General features: G+C 43.8%; 2 protein-coding genes and 2 long non-coding RNA genes across 4 annotated transcripts in view; 2 read left to right on the forward strand and 2 right to left on the reverse strand.

The window, feature by feature from the left end:
* LOC145859964 (src kinase-associated phosphoprotein 2) overlaps positions 1 to 2,311 on the reverse strand; it is a 20,676-nt gene extending 18,365 nt beyond the window's left edge. The window contains exons 1-4 of the mRNA XM_082959620.1: positions 2,183 to 2,311; positions 1,535 to 1,640; positions 1,355 to 1,380; positions 278 to 379 (exon numbers count right to left, since the gene is read on the reverse strand). Of these exons, the coding sequence (XP_082815746.1) occupies positions 278 to 379; positions 1,355 to 1,380; positions 1,535 to 1,640; positions 2,183 to 2,222 (274 nt within the window). The 5' untranslated portion in view covers positions 2,223 to 2,311. The remainder of the gene's footprint in view (positions 1 to 277; positions 380 to 1,354; positions 1,381 to 1,534; positions 1,641 to 2,182) is intronic.
* A 9-nt stretch (positions 2,312 to 2,320) lies between these two features.
* On the forward strand, positions 2,321 to 13,363 carry LOC145859976 (uncharacterized). The gene is made up of 3 exons (XR_014379919.1): positions 2,321 to 2,521; positions 7,927 to 8,057; positions 8,145 to 13,363. It is a non-coding gene; the product is annotated as an uncharacterized LOC145859976 (long non-coding RNA).
* A 1,687-nt stretch (positions 13,364 to 15,050) lies between these two features.
* hoxa2b (homeo box A2b) lies at positions 15,051 to 16,889 on the reverse strand. Its single transcript, NM_001130856.1, is given in 2 exon segments — positions 15,051 to 15,869; positions 16,391 to 16,889. Coding segments are annotated over 2 exon segments (1,074 nt in total). The 5' UTR covers positions 16,752 to 16,889; the 3' UTR covers positions 15,051 to 15,156.
* Positions 16,890 to 17,109: 220 nt separating this feature from the next.
* LOC123727811 (uncharacterized) lies at positions 17,110 to 21,628 on the forward strand. The gene is made up of 2 exons (XR_006759736.2): positions 17,110 to 18,652; positions 19,562 to 21,628. It is a non-coding gene; the product is annotated as an uncharacterized LOC123727811 (long non-coding RNA).
* The last annotated feature ends 716 nt before the right edge of the window (positions 21,629 to 22,344 follow it).

Consider the following 22,344-nt stretch of genomic DNA (forward strand, 5'->3'; position numbering starts at 1 on the left):
TGTGTCCAAACGTTTGACTGGTACAGTATGTATGTATGTAGATTGTATCAGAGTCTGGGTCCATTCCATTTCAATTCAATTCAGTCAATTCAGGACATAAACTGAAATTCTAGCTCATTCCAATGTTTTCTTACAGAGAACCATGAATTGGAATTTTAGTTATTTGAATCCAACTCTGGTCTACACCCTCATGCTGACCCTGGTCTACACCCTTGTGCTGACCCTGGTCTACACCCAAGTGTTGACCCTGGTCTAGACCCAAGTGTTTGTGACATACCTTCACAGGTCTCATCCTCCTTATCTGTGCGTTCTGAATGCAGTGACCCTCCATCATTGTTGCTGTCCTCCACTTCATCCTCTTCTGAGTCCTCTGCATCTCCTGGTTCATAACGGTAGTTGTTGATGTATTACAGTAAGACCCATGCACGTCCCAAATGGACACCTATTCTCTACAAAACACTCAAACTGGACAGTTGTATCATTCAAGTTCATTCATTCATTCAGGTCTTCATTCAAAGACTCAATCATGGACACTCTTACTGACAGTTGTGGCTGCTTTGTGTGATGTATTATTGTCTCTACCTTTTTGCCCTTTGTGCTTTTGTCTGTGCCCAATAATGTTTGTACCATGTTTTGTGCTACTACCATGTTGTGTTGCTACCATGCTGTATTGTCATGTGTTGCTGCCTTGCTATGTTGTCGTCTTAGGTCTATCCTTACGTAGTGTTGTCTCTCTTGTCGTGATGCATGTTTTGTACTATATTTATATGTTATTTATTTGTAATCCCAGCCCCATCCCCGCAGGAGGCCTTTTGGTAGGCCGTCATTGTAAATAAGAATTTGTTCTCAACTGACTTGCCTAGTTAAATAATGGTTACATAAATACAATTAAAAAATAGAGCACTACATTTGACCAGGGCACATAGGGGGGTGGTATAATTTGTGGAACGTTCCAACAGGATTCTCTTCCAAAAACTTTGTAAATAACAAAGTTGCCAACAAACAACGCATATAAAGTTGTATAGAGGCAGAATAAGATACCTGGTAGGGAGTGGGCTATTTCATTAAGTTTTTCCCTCACCAGGTTTATTCCCGAAAAATGTCTGTCCTCACTCTGGTAGCCTATGGACAAACATTAAAAATAAGCTATGTGGTGAGTTGATGCCTATTCGGCAGCTAGTTAGCTAGGTGACTTGATCATGCTACTTTACATGCATTGTTTGTTGACAACCTTGTACTTTACAACGTTTTTGGAACGGATTCCTGTTGGAACGTTCCACAAAGTATACCCACCCGGAATAGGGTGCCTTTGTTTTTAACACATTAACATCAAGCACACTGAGTAAAAACATACGTTTCTCATTGAACTCTTGAGGGTATCTGTAAGACATAAGAAGGAAGAAGGAAACGATAGATCACCATAACACAACTGAAAAACAGCTATAGACAGAGTTATATTATTGAACTAACGAGCTGTTGCAAAACCACAAAGTATTCATAATATATAAAAGGTTCTGCTGGAGTCTATACATACCCAGATTTGACCTCTTTGATCCGCTTTATGAAGGCTTCTCTTTTCTCCTTTGCCTTCTTACTCAAATTCTCTCCTTTCAGACCATCGAAGAGGAAATCTTCAAGATCTTAAATGGGGAAGAAATGTGTAGGCATCAAAGTTTGAGGTCATGTGATCAAAATAATCAACCAGAATGATGCAGCCCATTCTCAAATATTTAATAGAGTACTCAACTATACTCTAAATATTAAAAATAATTCCCGGTTTTTAGGATACATTTCTAACTTTTACACATGAAAAAAAACGGTCCGTTTTTATCCAACCTTTACACATGAAAATAGTCCTTTTTTGTTTTGGTATAATTGCTTTGGAGCGATAACCAAACACTTCGGATGCAAACGTGTGTACAATAGGTTGCTTGCCTACTCATTTCAATACTGCCAACTAATACAGGAATCATATTAGTTACAACTCAAGGGTGCACCTGTTTGTTTGTGCCAATCGTCTCTACGGTGGGAAGACCTCTACCATCCATATTGCAGTGAAACAGACACGTACTTCCTCTTTTTCAAAACACTTAAAATGTTTTTGGAAAACTTTACGTTTGATAACGATAGGATAGAAATCCATTACACTAACAAGTCGATTAATAATATATATTATAAATACCTGAAATAAGCGTCGTTAACTCCTCCGGAATTGACCGCATAGCGTTACAAAGTAAAAAATCCAGCAAGGGTAGACTGAGAAACTCAGTTAATACGGAAGCTCTGGTGGGCTGAGAGATACGGAAGTTACAGTATAAATTCACTAATCAATACAATGACCACTGGCTACAGTGCAGTGACACTATTCAAATATAGCCACGGGCCGTGTCCTTCCTTTCTTGATCCACCTGCACCGCCATCGCGTTTAACCTGCCCACGCGGTACCTGCACCCAAATAGTACTTCATAGAATGCGTTTTTCACACTAAACAAAAATATAAACGCAGAGGGACACATCCGAGGTGAGGATTTACACATTTACTCCGGTGAACACCTGTGTCAAGGCTGGGGTCCGCCCCTATAAATAGACCCCATGGCCGCGACACAGACGTTCTCTTTCATTTTCTCGACGGACGTCCGTATGGTTTAAGGTACAAACTTTCTGAAGTTCGCTTGGTAAGTGTAATATCTTGCGTGGAAGTATACTCACTGGCTGTTTGCAGCCTGGGGGGGCTCTGTTGAGTACTCCACTAGCTGTGCGCGGTTGATCTATATCTTCCGCCCGTGGTTTGTCGTGCTTTTAGAGTTACACTATGACTCTGTGTGCATCCATTAATATATTGGTGGCTCTTGCTGCCACAGACTGTATTTACCTCACACATATTGCTGACTGGCTTGTTCTGTGTGTGTTGTGAATTGCTTTAATTACCCTGCAGTTTTTTTTCCTTCTTTCCCTTGTAGAATGTAAGAGTATCGTGGTGGGCTTCCACTACTTTGAGACATTGACTTTGGAGTTCCTTAATGGCGTTACTCCATATGGTGCTGTTTTGTTTTCTGCTTGGATATTAAACTGGCTAGGTAATATTACAGTTGGCGTAAAAAACAAAACAACCCATAAATCAAATCCATTACCTGGTTGCAGTTTTTTTGTCTGCCTGTTTTTCCCACATGGGTCTTCCCCGTTTTCTGCAGAGGTACTGGGTAATTTATCCCTCCCCCGTTCCTATTCCTCCAAGCGGGTCAGGACATAGCTCTCCCAGGGCATCGGACCCCTGCTCCATGGCCTTGTTGGTTTGGCTGAGCTTATGGCTTCCCTTTGTGACAGGTGTGATGGTGACATCCCCTCTGGAGATCTGCATACCTTGTGTATGCACTGCCGGGTTCGAGCCACACGGAGAGGGCAGTGGAGTGCCCTACTGGATGCCTGTTTTGTGTGGTGTTCTCAGAACACCTGTGCCTGTTGTGATTGGAGGCCATGCGCGAGTGGGTCGGCCAGGCTCGGGCTCAGGCTGGGGACGAGCTCCCTTCCTCAGGAGTGGTGCGCCAGCGAACCGTTAGTCCCTCTACTAGGCCCAGTACCCCTCCCAGGAAGTGTGGCTGGAGCCAGGCAGAGCCCATCTGCTGCCAGTCCTGGACGGGGGCAGTCAGACCGCTGCGACCACCTTGAACGGAGGGCGCATGCCCTGCGTCAGGAGGTTGATAGCTTCGATGGCAACGACAGCTGTTCCCTGTTGGCCAGTGATAGGCTGTTCCTGGGGGACGATGCTGGCACTGTTCACCACCGAGGCTGACAGGCCATCAGAAGCCGGCAGTGGGGTTTCATTGCCGCCAGCGACTCGAAAGGCTATGAGGGGCCTACTCACTTAGGTAGCCACTGCACTGGACATCAAACTGGTGGACAGTGATTACTGCATCTGTCCCAATCGCTGCTGAGTTCTGCGAGGCCTTGCAGGAGAGCTGGGCACCTGCCATGGTCCTCCCGGACCGGGAGATTATAGGGCGGAACCCGCGACTGAAGCCAGGACCCCCCCCAGAGTCTTTGATGAGGACTTGAAAACCACATATGGGTCCCTCTGCTCTCTTGGCCGCGTTGGTAATGCTGCTGCAGGCCTACCTGCAGGAAGGCACAGAGGAGCTCCTCCGGGAAGTGATGGAGGTGTCTCGCCTGCTTTCCCTGCTCCAGAGGGATGTGGCCCACTCCCAACGGACGCAGGTGGTTACATCCCGGCTCCATCTCTGGCTGGCCCAATCCCGTCTGCCAGCTGCTCTCCCCATCACCCCAGGGCTGACTTTTGGCCCAGGGGTTAATGACATTCTGGAGCAGACCGATGAGATTCGTAGGGACCGGGAGACCCTGAGACGGTTCATGCCACCTCCTCAGGCTCCGGGTTCAAGGCAGACGGACCGTCGCCACCCACCTGAACTGAACAACGGTGGGGTCCCTTTCCTGCCCCATCGCCTCGTGCTGAGGGACGACAGCGGGCAAGGGCACAGTGTGCGGTGGAGCAACAACCTGTCAACCGTCACCGCCATAGGGACGTGCCTGGGGGACCCAGGTGCTCGGGGCGCCAGAGGAGAGGCAGGTCCCCTGACACCCTTCCCCGGCCGCCTCTCCCGGTCTCAAAGGGCAAGGTGGGAGGAGTGTGTGGAGTCCCCATGGGTGTTGTCTACAATGCTTCAGGGGTACCGACTCCAATTCCAGTTGCCGGCCCCCGTCCTTCAGGGGCCTTCATGTCACCACGGTGGCCGACCCCCTCCCCCCCCCCTCCCCGAAGACGAGAACCCTTTGGCTGGAGATCTCCTCACTCCTGGACAAAGGTGCCATCCGCAGGATCGAGACATCAGAACGGCTAGGTGGGTTCTACTCCACTTATTTTGTGGTCCCAAAAAGAGACGGAGGGTTTCGACCGATTCTGAACCTTCGCAACCTTAATGGGTACTTGAAAGTACTGAGGTTCCCGCTTGTGCCAGGCTGTGTCCAGGGACCAATGGTTTGTGACGCTGGACCTGAGGAATGCGAAATCATGGTTCTTCCCTTCAGCCTCTCCTTGGCACCCCGCACTTTCACAAAGTGCATGGATGCTGTCCTGGCACCTCTCACGTTCCGAGGATTGATGATCCTCAATTACCTGGATGATTGGCTGATTTGTACCCCGACCAGGACCCAGGTCCTGTCAGAGACATGCTCCTGTAAACAACAAGAAGAGTCATCTGACGCCCACCCAGAGGGTGGCCTTCATTGGCGTGTAACTGGACTCAGTCCTCATGACAGCACACTTGCCCACCAGAAGGGTTCAGGCGACCTTGCCTCGACCACTCTCGGCAGGGGCGGGTGGTATCCGCCCTAACCTGCCAACGCCTGTTGGGATTGCTGACGTCGGCCTCGTTGTTGATTCCCCTGGGCCTGCTCCATCTCCGGCCTCTTCAACGGTGGTTCAACTCCCACCGGCTGCAACCGGAGTGCCACAGTCACCACCAGCTGCGGGTGACGGCATAGTGCCTCAGGGCATTGTTGAGGTGGAGCTGTCACTCCTTTCTCTCAGGTGGGGTGGAGATGCTGATGATGTGCCACCAGGAGCTGGTCAGCACAGACGCCTCACAGATCAGCTGGGGGTGACCAAGGGCAGGTCGGCCAGTTGCTGTTGGCTACCCCCTTAAAGTGGCAGGCACATCAATACACTAGAGCTCCGAGCTGTACTGCTGGCCCTGCAGTCTTTCCTTCCACATCTGAAAGGAAGACATATCCTGGTGAGAATGAACAACACCACAGTGGTGGCTTACATCAATGTATTGAGGTCCTACCGCCTCCATTTTATGGAACGGGACCTCCTCTGGGGTCAGGGACATCAAGCGTCTCTACTTGCACGTACCTGACATCCTGAATGTGGGCCCGCCACTTTGGGACTGGAGTCTACCCCCCCCCCCCCACATTGCCCCCTGCGGTACTCCATGTCAGAGCCACCAGGGCCTCTGGGCTTGGATGCTCTGGCTCATGATTGGCCAGGGCTGGAGTTTTAAGCATTCCCCCCTTTTCCCCTGATCCAGGCTGTGCTGGACAGGACCAGGATGGCAGAGCATCGTCTGCTTCTGGTAGCCCCATAGTAGCCCAGATGACACTGGTCCAGCCTTCTCCTATCCCTGTTGTCTGGGACACCTTGGCAACTTCCCCTGAGACCGGACCTGCTGTCTGAGGCTGGGGGTAGTCTGTGGCATCTGAGGCCGCACCTCCTTCGCACCAGTGTCCATGTTGGGACTACAGGATAATGAACACCATGCAGAGCACAAGGGCACCGGCTACAACCGCGGCATACCAGTTGCGCTGGTGGTTGTTCTGCTCTTGGTGCACTGGTATTGAGGTTGTGCCCGAGTCATGCGGGGTGCAGTATGGCCTCCAATACCTGCAGTCTCGCTTGGATGAGGGCTTGGCAGCCTCTACACTGAGAGGGTATTTGGCTGCTATATCTGCCTGCCATGTGGGGTGGATGGACAGGCCAGTGGGGCACCATCCCTTGGTCTCCAGGTTTATGAAGGGGATTCGTTGCCTGCGTCCAGCTAGGACCCGCTCAATGGCGAGCTGGGCTCTGGATGTGGTCTTGGCAGCATTGGCAAAGCCGCCTTTCGAACCATTGGAATCTGCCTTCCTGAAACACCTCTCTATGAAGGTGGCTTTCTTGGTAGCGATTACTTCCATGAAGAGGGTGCGTGAGCTCCATGCTCTTTCAATAAGTTCTGAGTGCTACCGAATGGACCGCCTCAACCCTTCATTCCTCCTGAAGGTTCTGTCAGACAGGCATGACAACAGCCCTTTTATCCTGACTGCTTATGACCCCCCATCAGTGGCGGGGGAGTCTGGGCCTCCCTCTGGCATGCTGTGCCCTGTGAATGTACTGGCTGCCTATGTAGAGCGGACACAGTCAGTGAGAACAACAAACCAGCTCTTTGTCTGCTATGGTGAGAGCGTCCTTGGGGCTGGGCTATCAAAGCAGAGGCTCTCTCACTGGATTGTGGACACGATTTACGATAGCATTCCTCTTGCACCTTTGCTAGGTACTATTGGGTAAATGTGGCACCTCCCTCTGTGGTTGGTTCAGCGGTCCTGGGCATCGCCTCCCCTTCCGGGGACTGTGCCGGGTCCCCCCCCCCCCCCCCCTTCCACATTGACGGCCCCTGCATCTCGGTCCCGTGCTGGGACATCGCCGCTGGCTGGCCAGGTCCCTCTAGTACCGACTAAATCTGGTACGGGTATACCAATATATTGGAGTGATCCAATATAGTGAAACATAATGAAGGTTACGTATGTAACCATGGTTATGTGAGCTATATGGATCACTCCAATCCTCTACGGTGCTAGAGGTGCCTCCAAAAATGATGTGGAGAAGGTGTTGGGCTGTGGGGTCTATATATGGGGGGGAGCTGTGACACAGGCGTAAGTCTGTAAATCCTCACCTCGGTTGTATCCCTCCGCCGCGGAGTGAGACCAATATATTGGAGTGATCCATATAGCTCACATAACCATGGTTACACACGTAACCTTCATTCCCATGTTTCATGAGCTGAAATGAAAGATCCCTGAAATGTTCCATATGCACAAAAAGCTTATTTCTCTAAAATGTTGTGCACACATTTGTTTACATCCCTGTTAATTACCATTTCTCCTTTGCCAAGATAATCCATCCACCTGACGTGTGGCATATCAAGAAGCTGATTTAAACAGCATGATCATTACACATATGCACCTTGTGCTCGGGACAATAAAAGGCCACTCTAAAATGTGCAGTTTTGTTACACAACACAATGCTACAGATGTCTCAGGTTTTGAGGGAGCGTGCAATTGGAATGCTGACTGCAGGAATGTTCACTAGAGCTGTTGCCAGAGAATGTAATGTTAATTTCTCTATCATAAACCGCCTCCAATGTCGTTTGACAGGATTTGGCAGTACGTCCAACCAGCCTCACAACCGCAGACCACGTGTAACCACGCCAACCCAGGACCTCCACATCCGGCTTCTTCACCTGCGGGATCGTCTGAGACCAGCTCCCTGGACAGCTGATCAAACTGTGGGTTTGCACAACCGGAGAATTTCTGCACAAACTGTCAGAATCGGTATCAGGGAAGCTAATCTGAATGCTCGTTGTCCTCACCAGGGTCTTGACCTGACTGCAGTTCGGCGTCCTGACTTCAGTGAGCAAATGCTCACCTTCGATGGCCACTGGCACGCTGGAGAAGTGTGCTCTTCACGAATGAATCCTGGTTTCAACTGTGCCGGGCAGATGGCAAACCGCGTGTATGGCTTCGTGTGGGCGAGCGTTTTGCTGATCTTGTTGTGAACAGAATGCCCCATGGTGCCGGTGCGGTTATGGTATGGGCAGGCATAAGCCACAGACAATGAAACGCGATTGCATTTTATCAATGGCAATTTGAATGCACAGAGGTGCTGTGAAAAGATCCTGAGGCCCGTTGCCGTGCCATTCATCCGCCGCCATCACTATGTTTCAGCATGATAATGCACGGCCTCATTTCTCAAGGATCTGTACACAATTCCTGGAAGCTGTAAATGTCCCAGTTCTTCTATGGCCTGCCTACTCACCAGACATGTCACCCATTGTAAATGTTTTTGATGCTCTGGATCAACGTGTACGACAGCGGGTTCTAGATCCCGCCAATATCCAGCAACTTCGCACAGCCATTGGAGAGGAGTGGGACAACATTCCACAATCAACAGCCTGTGAGATAGCAAAAGCTCAGGTTGCCCAGGCCGGCGGAGATACAATCTTCGGCAAAATCATTCGCAAGGAGATTCCTGCAAAAATATTATTTGAAGATATGTGTGAAGGAGATGTCGCCCTGCATCAGGCAAATGGTGGTCACACCAGATACTGACTGGTTTTCTGATCCTCACCCATACTTATTATTTAAGGTATCTGTGACCAACAGATGCATATCTGTATTCCCAGTCATGTGAAATCCATAGATTATGGCCTATTGAATTTTTCAATTGACTGATTTCCTTAAATGAACTGTAACTCGGTAACATCTTTGAACCTGTTCCATGTTGCATTTTATATTTTTGTTCAGTGTAGTTTAGTTGCCTCCTCTCTGGTTTATTTACGTGACCCTGTCACGCCACGGTTTTAAGAAACAATTATGTGAATTATGGTAGGCAACCTATAATTAACGTACAGATTATTTCTCTGTTCATATCTTAAATGTAATGTGGTATTTGTAGTTAACACAGATGGCAAATGTCAGTTTTATTGAATCAGACTTGATCTCTTCCAATCAGGAGCATAGGCCCTAGAGCTGCTCTGAGTGTGTTGCTGGACAACAGATCTGTGGTGGCAGATCGTACCACACATCAATGAATCCCACATATTACAGCTTCATAGATAATATCTCCCTCCCAAATGGCACCCTATTCCTTATATAGTGCACTACTTTTTACTGGGGCCCAAAGTAGTGCACTATATAGGGAATAGGGTGCCATTTGGGACCAAGCCCATGTAGGTGTGATAAGAATTCCTTGGATGGATGCCTGGTTGGTGCCAATGTAAACTGTTATTATGCAAGCACGGAGCCCTCTCTAAGAAAACAACTTGTACTCCTGTTGTGTGTTTAGGGAAGAGTTCTGGGCATCATCAGTCAGTGTCAGTCTGTTGGGGAAGTTTGGGGCCAGGGCAGGGTTGGGTGTCATTCAACTACCAGACACTGCACTCAAACGTGGTTACTAAACCCACATGTTTTATGAGGGATCTCAGACTCAACTGGGTGTTAATTTCTCTGTCCTGTCCAAGTCTGTGTATAGCAAAATGTACTGTCCAATCAATTCCGTGTACAGTACTGTCTGTCATCCATTGTGAGTCAGTCTGGAGTTTGTGTGTGTTACGTCTCAACTTGCCCTATGTGGGAGACAGTTGGGGCATGATGATGATCTCTACAATACATGTTCAGGGAAGCATAGTACTCGTGTCCTCGTCTGTCTCTAAAACAGCCTATACTCCTGTATCTCCTGTACTGTAGCCTACAAGGCAGGGGTTATTGTCACCATTCTATGAAGCTTGTTTTATACATGTTTTTAACCTTGTGTCAAACAGTGCCACCCAATTGTTGTTCTAAGCCTTTGAGCTAGCCATAGCTTTCAGACAGTTTAGAAAGTGAGACAGGCAGTGATGACTAAACCTATCCACCTGTCACCCCACCTTTTTTGGCTGCTTCTGAAATGGCACCCTATTCCATATGTAGGGAACTACTTTTGACCAGAGCCCTAGGAAACCTCCCCTTTCCTTGGCTCAGGAGGAGCCAGGAGCAGTCAGACTCAGGATGGGTATGGGAAAGTGGCTGTCTCTGTCTCTGACCTCTGATGTCACCAGGACCTCTAGGGTTGCAAAGTTCCGTAACTTTCCCAAAAGGTTTTCCAGAAATTGTGGTTTTAGGATTTCTTGCATTTTCCTTTCTGATTACGGGAACCTACCAACCATGATTTCTGGAAAACCTGGGAACTTCTGGAAAGTTCCTGGAATTTTGTGACCCTACCAGTATACTCCTGAGATGAGTATACAATTCCTCTCCTGTCTGTCCTGCCTTCCATGGTAGTGTGAAACCATGTACTCAAGCATGAAACACAGGTGGAGTGCTTACTGAATGAATATAACTAGTCCTACTGGACGTGGGCCAGTATTCAGAATGAGAGCTGACTTAGGATCAGTTTCGCCTATTTGTTTTTTAACCTTTATTTAACTAGGCAAGTCGGTTAAAAACATATACTTATTTACAATGACGGCCTAACCCGGACAATGCTGGACCAATTGTGCGCCGCCCTATGGGACTCCCAATCACGGCCGGTTGTGATACAGCCTGTAATCGAACCAGGGCCTGTAGTGACGCCTCTAGCACTGAGATTCAGTGCCTGCTGCGCCACTCGGGAGCCCAAAATAATGAATGGAGAGGAGAATCTGATTAAGTCAGCACTCCTACTCTGAAACACTGTGAATACGGGCCCTGCTAAACAATAGAACTTAGTCTCATTACTCACCATTCACAATATCCTTTTTAATGTAAGAATGTACCAATATTCAAACATCCTCCTTTCCTGTTGACCTTTACCTGAGCAGCAGATAGGATCACACTGTTGACCCCCAGCTGACCTGCCAGGGGTTCCGTCCTGTGTGGTGAGGGAGATGAGAGGTGGCCTGACCTTTGACCTCTTCGGGGAGAGAGCTGGACGGTGTCGGATCTCCTCTCCCACAATGCACTACACTCGCTGCTCACTGTGTTTTTCATCTGGTTTCAGGTCCTGAATTAGGTCAGTTAACAATGTTTTACCTTCTGACATTGGTTGATTGGCACCAGAGAAGGAATGTACGTATGTGGGTTCGCATGTGTCAACAACAGCATTTTAGTGAAAAGACAATACTTAAATTTGGATGCAAAATGGAGGACAAAAAGTATATGGCAGGGCTACGCCAGCTGGCAGACAGCTTCCAGGTAACCCTACATCAGCCCTGGGTTCATAGAGTATTTGTTTTTTTTCAAACACTTTGCCAGATGGGCAAGGTTTACACTTCTGGGACTATACCATTGGTTCCATTGAGCCAGAGAAGCACTTTGAAAGAAAAACAAATTCTACTTGAACCCAGGTCCATCTACAATGTTGTTACTACAGTTATTACTGTGCAGGTACATAGGCATGAGGGCAACTTGAAGGTAAAGTGCTACTGTGAGTTGGGGAGCACACAGTCAGGTCTTGATCCAAGCTCTGTTGATTGTTCCTCAGACTGACTTTCATTGGCCCTGCAGGGGCATTGGGCTGAGGTTTCAGAGGTGTTACATTTACAGTTTGTTTCAAGTCAAAAGCAAAGCTTGAAAGTGACCAACTGCCTCCTCGGCTTACAGGGATTAACCTACTCCGGTGGTGTTTTGAAACAGCTCAGGATTGTTTTACCATTTAACTTCAAATCTCTCCTGTCACAACTCACATAATGATAGTTCACCACCTGTGTCCCCCTTCAGTGTTGTGGACAAACTAATGATGGAGTTGTGGACAGACAGGACTGGGGTACAGTAGTACATCACAGTGGAGTTGACATGAGCTAAACTATGAATAATCACATGAGATATAGGTCCCTGGTAAAAAACTGTGGTACACTAGATACACTGTAAACTCTCTGGCATTTTTACCTCAAATACTTAGTAAGTTGTACTCAAAGTCAATGACTAGTCATTATTACTTAAAATATTGATGTGGTACTGACTCAACTAAATATTTGTAAGATATGATAACAAATTAACATTTTTACCAGCATACTCTACTGCAGCTGGATTTTTTGGAATAGTTTTTTATATTTGTGTTTTTGAATGTACATTTAGTAATTTGTGTATCATAACATTTACAAAAAAAATCAAAGATAAATCATTGTTTTCTAAACTAATCCAATCATTGGATTTTTGCACCCCTTACTGAAATTGTTGTTCCAGTTTAAATGGCTTAGGTTTCCTCCCACTGTTCTTAACCCTGGCAGTTATTATGAATGTAGGTTGCAAGTGAATACACATTTCAACTGTTGGATAGCCTAATGCTGGCTAGATTCCAATAGGAGTTACACATCACTTTGCAAGCCAGTATAATGTGATTTACAGTAAGGGTTGCAAAATTCTGGTGAATTTCCCAGGTTTCCAGAAATCCTGGTTGGTAGATTACTGGAAAAATGTAGGGAATTTTACAACCCTACTTGCAGGCCTGATGTGGCCTGTAAACTATGAGTTTCAGGCCACTGTATTAGGCCTTATTATATATGTAATGGTTCAATTATAATTTTCCCCTAAGAACACACTTGGTGAATGCCCCCGAACTGAAACTGAACGAATTCTACAACGATGTCTCTGTCACTAACAAATACAGTCATGGGTGGTAACTCTACAATTCAGTCGAAAAGGCGAGGCACACTGAGACATTACTGGAGGCGTGGCTTAATGGTGGCGTTAAATTTAAGTATACCTTACTCAAAATAAATGCATTTTTATTACTCATAGGAAGGTAGTACTGCTCACTTCAGCTATTTAAGTTTTTAGGTAATCGTTTCCTCAAAATGTTTGAGTAGACAGAATTTATCCGGTTTTACAGTGTAGGGAATAAGTTGCTATTTGGGAAAGGAATAATGCCCTTTTTGGGTGAGATTCAATGGATTCATAGACTACAATTTTCGATTTTACTCTCAATAATGCATATGTAGTTTAAAATGACCTACTACAGATTGTATGGCAGAAGGCTACAGGCTATTAGGCTACATTTATAGTCCATCCCCGACCAAATGTTTTCTCTTAACAACATTTTTCTTTCACATTTGTTCAATATAATCCTACATTAAAGAACGGAATTTGTCGTAAATTTTGTTTTTTTTAAACAATTGATTTGCATACTATTGTTTGAAAGAGAGCTAATAACTAGCTTCGGACAGCATGCTGGCCGTTCGATGGTGTTGTGGTAGAAAATGGCGGTGGTCTGACGGTATCCCCCTCTCCGCAGGCCCACTGAAAGAAACACGCTCTAGTCTAGCGTAGCCTAGCACACTGCCATTGTTAGTGCGGCTGATGGTGTGATACAGGGCCTAATCATTGTGAAAGAAAATACAGTCTTTTGTACCCTTAATTGGATATCCCTATCTTATATTTTATTCACTAGGCCTATACCGATTTGTAGAGGAACTATCAGGTTTAGAGCATCCTGTCCATTGACATGGTCGACTAGGTTAGGATTACAGCATGTCGTATTGTAATCAACGAATTGTGTTAAAATATTCAACCAAAATAGTCTGACAAGTGATCATAATACGTTTCCATATATTAAATATAATCATAATAAACAGTGCCATGGATTTAATTTACCCGTTCAGCACGTGCACATTATTCATAGTCTATTTAGTATAATATTATAATATGTTAATTGCAAACATATAGCCTAGTCAATTAACAGATTGGGTTTAGTTTGGAAATAATAACCACGTTGTCGACACTAATTGTTTAGTTTCAATACTGTAAAAAATAAAGATTTAAAGAGGCAAAAAGCATGAATCTCTTTCAACAGCGGGTTGAATTACGTAGTGTGAAGTAGTCGGCTATACTCCCCCCCCCCCCCCCCCCCCCCCCCTCCTCCCCAAGATGTAAGTTTTATAGGCTATAAAATGTAATTGTAGAACGTCAACAAAGTTACAGCTTTTGGCCGAGGACTCCCGGTATCCCCAATAGGAAGATTGTTTTTATTTGCGCATGTACTACGGCAATTAATCTCTTTAATGACGTCCTCAATCATAAACTACTGTGATTTATGGACTCAGAAACAATGTAATCTATGTCTCATTCAACAGCTCTAGTCCATAGCGTATGGTCAATTCAATCATCGCTACTTTCCAGGAAAAATATTCAAGAGCAAAACAAGATGCTTTTGGAAACTATTTATTGTAACTTCATTAGAAGTAGCCTATTATTACTGGAATTATTCTAAGTCTGTTATTTTATTGTTTTGGGGTGAAATTATCTGTGGAAATTATCGCATTGTCGATTCAGTAGTTTATATTTGTGATTTCCGTTTATGAGATAAAATCTGCTCACTATTGTCCATTTAACACCACTTTATATATTTCAGGATGAAGAGTTTTGCCTGCCATTCTGAAGGAAAGATTTCATCATAAAAAGATCACTTGTTGCAATAATATTCTTTGTAAGTATATGTCTAAATTCTAAGAATATTGAGACAATTCTTTTCAGACCCATTGCATGCTAAATTAAAACAAAATTGTTTAAATAATGGAAACAAACGTTCAAGTGAATGGAAAATAGTAAAGGACATGATGATGAATATCTCTCGTAAATAAGTAAAATTTTATTCTAAGAAAATAGGCTATTTATAACATTATTGTACCGGAAAATGATACAAAAATGAAAAGATGTATATTATTCTTTGGAGGCATAATATTGGCATCATTTAAAAAAACTATTCAATTGATGATTTTGTTGTTTTGAAACTTACCTCATTGGAGCCATGTATTAATCAATCAAGCAATTACATCAAAATAAAAACGGAAGCCAGTTATTTGTAAGAACATGGAAGACAGGAAGCTCTTCCTAACTAAGATGTTTGAGTTGTTGTTTTCTCTTTTAGAATAGTTAGTAGCTCAAGTGTTGCAGGTCGATTGTTGTGAGCGTTTCTGAGAAAAAATCGAAACCTTCAGATGATAAACCCATTGGACTATCTATAGAATCTGACAAACTTGGAGAGAAGGAATCCGATGAGAAAACGTGAAAGTCCTGCAAAGAGACGTCGAGGGCCGGGGAATGGGCATTGTCCCCGCCAGATGCGTAGTCCGGGCCTATTGTTGACACGCATATAGGAACAGTGGGTGCCGTGTTAGGAAAATTTTTCAGATTTTTGTCATCGCTGTTTAAATGCGAAGCAGTTGAGCTTTGGGAATCTCCATTGTCATTGTGTGCATTCTGAGACTGTTGTTGTGAAGTTAAGGTATTCTGTTGAAAAGAGCAGCTTTCCCTCTCTAGAAGCGCGCCGGCGGGTAGGCCTACATTGTTACCAGCCTGGTCGAAGTCCTCCTCTCTCCCGTCCTCCAGACTGGTGAATGTCCCCTCGCCGTTCTGGTTCTCCTTGCAGTGGGTTTGTCTCTTGTGCTTCATCCTGCGGTTCTGGAACCAGACTTTCACCTGTCTCTCAGTTAAATTCAGTAAAGCAGCTATCTCCACCCGCCGGGGTCTGCACAGATACTTGTTGAAGTGAAACTCCTTCTCCAACTCCAATAGCTGGGTGTTGGTGTACGCTGTCCTCAACCTCCGAGATCCTCCGCCACCACTCTCTGCAATCTCTGGCGACCCTGAAACACATTGAAACACATTTGAAATGTTCAACCAATACAAAAAAGCAATTGATGATTGAATATAAATAAATAAATGACAGTTGGTAAAAAGGCATCAAGCGGTTCTACTGCGCCGCCCAGCAAATGGTTTGTGGGAGCACAGACACCGCGCTGAGACGATTTATGAGCCCGGAGCAGAATATGATGGGTCTGCGTGGACCAGGCCGACTGGCTTGAAGATTAATGAACATGCCAGCTGCCGGTCGGTCGGCCTGCAGTAAGAGTAATCTATCACTCTTCATTACTGTCACACATTAACATTCTTCCACTGCATCACCAGTCAGCAGCACACTGACCACTGAGAATGTTCAAATAATTACACTTTTGCTAATAGATATTCTGCAAGTCATGTGGGAGAATTGCCCCCAAAATAGAATGTTGAGACCAGACAGACCTTTGCATTTTGATAGGCTAATGGGCTACCTACCCAGACTGTAATTTCATTAAAATATAATAGAGGCTAATCAATCATGTCTTACCTTGGGGAGAGAAGTGAAGCGACGCAGTGTCGGGAGATGTGGCAGTAGTCTGGTGGTTTTTCTTGGAGGCTTTCTTCTCCTTCATCCAAGGGTACTCCGGGGGTAGGGCTGCGGCTGGCTGAGGGCTACAGACTCCATTCAGATTCTGCTTTGACCGGCTGTGGCGTGGGTGGCTGCCCGGGTTGAGGCTGGGAATGGTCTGCTCAAAAGGAGGAGGAATCAGTGTCGACTGTGAAAGCGTCGAGTTCTTGATTGATGAACTTTGAAATGCATCACCGACAGGGGTAAAAGATGTCAGGCACTCAGCAAGCGACGGCTGACTATTGATAAAACCGCTCTCTCGCTCAAAATCGTAATTCATCTCCTCTCTTCTTGTCTTGGAAAAGTCACCGGTCGTAATTTTGTGGGCGAGGAGAAAATTATGAAATTTCGTGACAAGTGTTTTTTTTCCAACAATGTTGCTGATTACGGCCGTATGGGGACAGCGATGCCATTAAACTATATTGCTTTCATGGAGACAACGTTGAAATTGGAACGTATTACTTGTCACATGATTACCTCTGCCCAATGACAATTTGGGGTTTAATCAAAAGAAGCCACTGTCCTCTGTGATTGATGGAGAAAGTCGGATAGGTAACGCCTAGTTCTGGGGGTACGGCCTAGTGTGCTTTATTTACACACAGTACTGTCCCCGAATGGAGGATAGTCCATTTAACAAGAGCGTGTGTGTGTGTGTGTGTGTGTGTGTTTCTCTCCTTTTGGACCCAACACCTCATTGTCCAGGGTTTATGTCTTAATGTAACCACAAAAGACGCAGTCATTATCAAAGTGAACTCGTTAATTAGAAAGTAATTCTGAGCAAGCCTGTGGCTCTGCAGAGTGGTGCACAGAGACAGCCGAGCAGACACCCAGTCTTCTCTCTCCTTTTCATTCTGAGAGCGAGCGAGAGAGAGAAAGAGAAATATTTTTGCACAGTCTGTAAAGTTTGTATTCTAAACGTAGGTCTTGATATTTCCAAGAATATGAATCTATAAGAATCTGAATACCTTTAAAGATGAGGACTTTCTTTAATACTCACCCACGTATTACTTGTTGTTCTCATGTCAGACTTTGTAAACAAATGTATAAAATATTTAACACATTATTTATACATTTCTTGCCTTCATGGAAAGCCATTAATTGAGCACAGATATATTAGAAATAAAGTGCTATTTGCATGTGGAACTATCACGGGAAGCATGAAATCCATGTCTGCATGTTTCTGGTGACCTACTCCTATTGTATGGAGATATTACAGTGTGGCACGTGGTTGTAAACTTGCATCATATTTCTGGAGACGCAGCTGCTTCAAATCCCCGTAATCCACCATCAATCTGCCAACGATGAATTGCATCAGAAATAGAAAAATGCATGTGGATGAGACGTGTATATAGGCCTACTGACACAGGAAGAGTAGCCTCTGACGAAATATTTAGAAGAAAAATAACATTGAGAATGTAATCCACAATGAGTGACGGTTTACGCACGGATTTTACGCCTCAAATGAGACATTTATTGGTGTTTGTTCAAGTTGAATGGTCCCAGATCCGTATTTAATACCTTATTTTCATCAGTATTACTGACACCTAAGAATTGGCCTATTGCACAATATATTAACAATTGGTTATAGTAGTACTCTGGATAGATGCCTTCCTATTCACCTCCCATAGAATCATCCCGATTTGAAGTAAAACAATAAGATCTATATTCTTTATTAATAATTAAAAAAAAATGTCATATTGTTTTCCTCCCTGTGTTGAACTTTGAAAAAGTGCTAGGCCCCGGGCTGTTTATTGCTTATATCCAGACAAAGAGCCTGGAAAGCCTGCACGTTATCAATCTTGCTCGCCAAAAGGTCTGACAGCTCCTTGCCCTAAGAACACATTTAAACCATCTAACTCTGCCTTAGATCATATGTGGCCGCCAGGAAGACTGCAACAACGTGCTACTTATGGGGGGAAACTACACAACTTGGACGTTTCTTTAATAGGAATCCATTTCCGAATATGGATGTTCTACATAGAGCAGACAATGATATCGACATACACTATAGGTGGGTTATCTTATCCTGCTATATTTTCTTAAATGGAAGGAAAATCTACAACATTTTCGTTTTCAAAAGAACAACGTTAGTGGGAAATAGCAGCAAAAGAGTGGATTGACTGAGATGGCGAGAAAGAATCGAATGGATTTGCTTTTACACGGCGTCTATTGTCTGCAGAGGTGAGTGGGTGTTGGCATTCTGCAAAAACCCCATTCAATCCCACGCCGTTTCTGTCTTTGGGCTGCCATAATATATATATATATATATAATATATATATATATGATATCATCTTGTCATAACTTCTAAAAACATTCTCTTACTGTATTTCGTGTTTCAAATAACCTACAATATAGTTGTTTTGATATTTCATTGCAATAGAGGCTATCTTGCATTGCCTTCGGCGCTGACAGGCAGATCGTGTGTTATTCTATTCCAAAATGTCCGGGACGGACAACAAAATATATAACACCTTTTAGTTCTCTGCATGCCGTGAGAGAAGCCCATAGGCTACACGAAAATGTGATTTATTTGTTATGATTAAAGTTGATATTTGTACATAGGCCTAATGCAGTATCACACTGTCATCAGAGAGACACATTATGGTAATCATTTCATCAGAAAAATATCATCCAAACAGATGCTCAGTATATTGACTGTTTATTCGAGAAAAACATTTTGTATATATTTAGTTTTAGAACAAAGACGTATATCTTATGGTAGGTCTAAACCATTCAAGCTTATTTGGATATCAGATGTTTTTTCAGATACGAGGTGTAGCCACAAAATAGGTCTAGCCCGTGTTAAAAATTGTGTGAGGAATACAGAGAATCTATCGAAAAATATTATTTTTAATTATGCTATCATCATTTATTTAGTTATATCAATAATATATGAACATATACATTATTTATTATTACAGATGCACTTTTACTAAACAAAAAATAGTTTACTTTTATCCTTTTCATTTCAATTTTACGGCTAGAATTATTGTTTGTGTGTCAACTTCAATCCGAGATATAGCTGCATAAATCAATGTGACATTTTTGGTTGAATGAAGCTTAACTTCATTGTGATATGTATCTGGCAGGGTAGTGGACAGGAGCTACATTAACCGTCTGTCCCCCAGTCAAGACAAGACACCTGGGAAGCATGGCAGGAAAAAAAGTGGACTAGAAGGGAACCTTTTTTTCTCTTCGAGGACTAACGTTACTTATCGGAGGAAAGTAAACGTTCTCAGATTGTTGTCAGAATACTTTAATATTCCACATGGAAATTGTTATCAACAGCAATACCAAGTAGTAGTAGAATAGCTGCACTAGGCCTATTCATTTTGGGATCAATATAATAGTGAGAATAACCAGACATTACAAATAGTGTTTTAATTGTAATTAAGGGTTAATAATCTTACTGATATTTGACATTTTTTACTTTCTTTTGAAGTTTTCTGTTTAAAAAATCAAGCATCCTGTTGTATAGCGGATTCGGTTCAAGTCAGTGAATTGTTAGATCGAAGACAGATGACATTGATTAAAGGTCAGTTAATAGTTTGATGTTTGCATTGTCTTATTTCTATTCCTGAATTTCCTGAGCACAATAAAACCTTCTCTCACATGGATGTTATGTTTTGTCTTATGAATGAATCATAATCAGTCGAGTCGAATTATTGTTGGACCAGTATGACAATGTAATCCATACCTGCATTAAGCCCTTTGGGGGGGAATAGCTATGGGACATTATTTTCATGGAACAGGAAGTGAACACATAACATATCGAGTATTCCTGAACAGACATGTTGCAGTGGGATAGGAGGGGAGTAGTAAGACATGATGGATAAGACTGGGTATCCATTAGAAACATGTGTAGGTCTGTATATGTGGGGAGGAGGATCATTCACAATGGCGATGGCAGTGAGTGGGACTAGAGAGATGACTATCCACCTACATATGGTCTTGTTCTGTAGATAAACCTCCCCCACACAGACACAGCTCAAAGGATGATATGAGTGTGTAGTTACATATCCGGACATATGAATTCCTGGTAAGTCATACTCCCTTCCTGTAGCTATAGGGTTTATACCTTATGAATATAGCCTATAGGTCTAGGACATTATGCTGCTATGTTGGTCCCGGATATGACGGTAGAAGATGGATTCTGCGGAGAGGAGTATGTCACTGAACCAAAGATGGTGAATAAATAAAGATGTCCCACTTTGCCGTTTATCATTGAAAAAAGTTGTCATTTCAATACCGCTTAACGGAGTGGTTCTCCCATAGGAACCAGTGCATTAGCAGATGGGTCTGTTCTGCTTAGTTCATTGACTACATGAACCAGAAAGAAATAGGGAGTGGGATGTCTTGCTTCCTCTCCCCTCTCTGAACATCAAGGGCGTCCAGGAATTGGGTCAGGAGACGACAAGGCCTTGTGCTGAATGATTTAACAACGTCATTTGTTTTCAAACGTGTTTTGTAGTTATGAGGTAATATTTAGGCCTTTTTCAAATCATGTTTAAAAAACCCACCTTTTTTTTAGCTTGGCCTTTAATCAGAGATGTTATTGTTTAAAGCATCCTTTTGTGTTTTATGCTTTTTTATTCATCTATTTTATTGCTTCTGGTTTGCTTTTAAATCTTTCATGCTTTACTGTAACATGTGATGAGATTTTAAATGCATTTTAAATAAAGTTTGATTGATTTGATTAAATACTTTCTTAATCATTATTTGATATTTAATGCATAAAGGTGTAAATAATAATAGGCTTTCATTATTTTCAGGACCAGTATATTATGTAATGTTACCACTTGCCTCTCCGGCATTATTTGAAACCATTTCCAAAAGAAAAGAAACGGACAAATATCATATGACCTTTGCATTAAAGTGGTGTATATTGTATCATATGACCTTTGCATTAAAGTGGTGTATATTGTATCATATGACCATTGCATTAAAGTGGTGTATATTGTATCATATGACCTTTGCATTAAAGTGGTGTATATTGTATCATATGACCTTTGCATTAAAGTGGTGTATATTGTATCATATGACCTTTGCATTAAAGTGGTGTATATTGTATCATATGACCTTTGCATTAAAGTGGTGTATATTGTATCATATGACCTTTGCATCACAAGGGTGTATATACTATAGGCCTAACTGTGTGTTCATGGGCTCTCAATAATATCACAAAGCAAACAGAAGAAAATAACTGTTCTTCTAATCAGTCCAAATATATATTTTCTGATTTGACAGGGCACTGCTGTACATGTTTTAATCAGAGTTGTAATTTATTGTGGTAATTATATGGTTTAATAATTAAAGGAATTTGGAATTGGATTTCTTTTGCAACTTTTCATTGCAAAAGAGTCCACATAACTATGTTTATATCCTATATTTTGGGTTCCCAGGTGGTGCAGCGGTCTAAGGCACTGCAGCGGTCTAACCCTACACTACACTATACTACTTTTGACCAGAGCCCTGTTTCCCCTACCGGCCCGGTCAACAGTAGCACACTATATATATGGAATAGAGTGCCATTTGGGACGTAACCCAGGTGTTCATCATCACCATGACAGCTCTGTGAACTTCTCTAGTGAATCCTCAATAATGGCCTCTGTCATTGGAGCTGACATGGGACTTGATGTATTGGGGGCCGGGAGGGGGTCGGGAGGGGGCACCGCAAACAACATCCAAGCAGCGCTCTGTTTGAGCTAGCATGGCTCTTCAAATGGTCGCTTCCACCAAATACACGTTGAAAGTTGTCTACCCCTGACATAGTCAACTGAATGGAATCTACATTTTACATGCTGGACCTTTAGCTCTCTCTGTCTCTGTCTCTGTCTCTGTCTCTCTCTCTCTCTGTCTCTCTCTCTCTCTG

Source organism: Salmo salar, chromosome 02 (assembly GCF_965601325.2).
Source record: "Salmo salar chromosome 02, fSalSal1, whole genome shotgun sequence".
Taxonomy (NCBI): domain Eukaryota; kingdom Metazoa; phylum Chordata; class Actinopteri; order Salmoniformes; family Salmonidae; genus Salmo; species Salmo salar.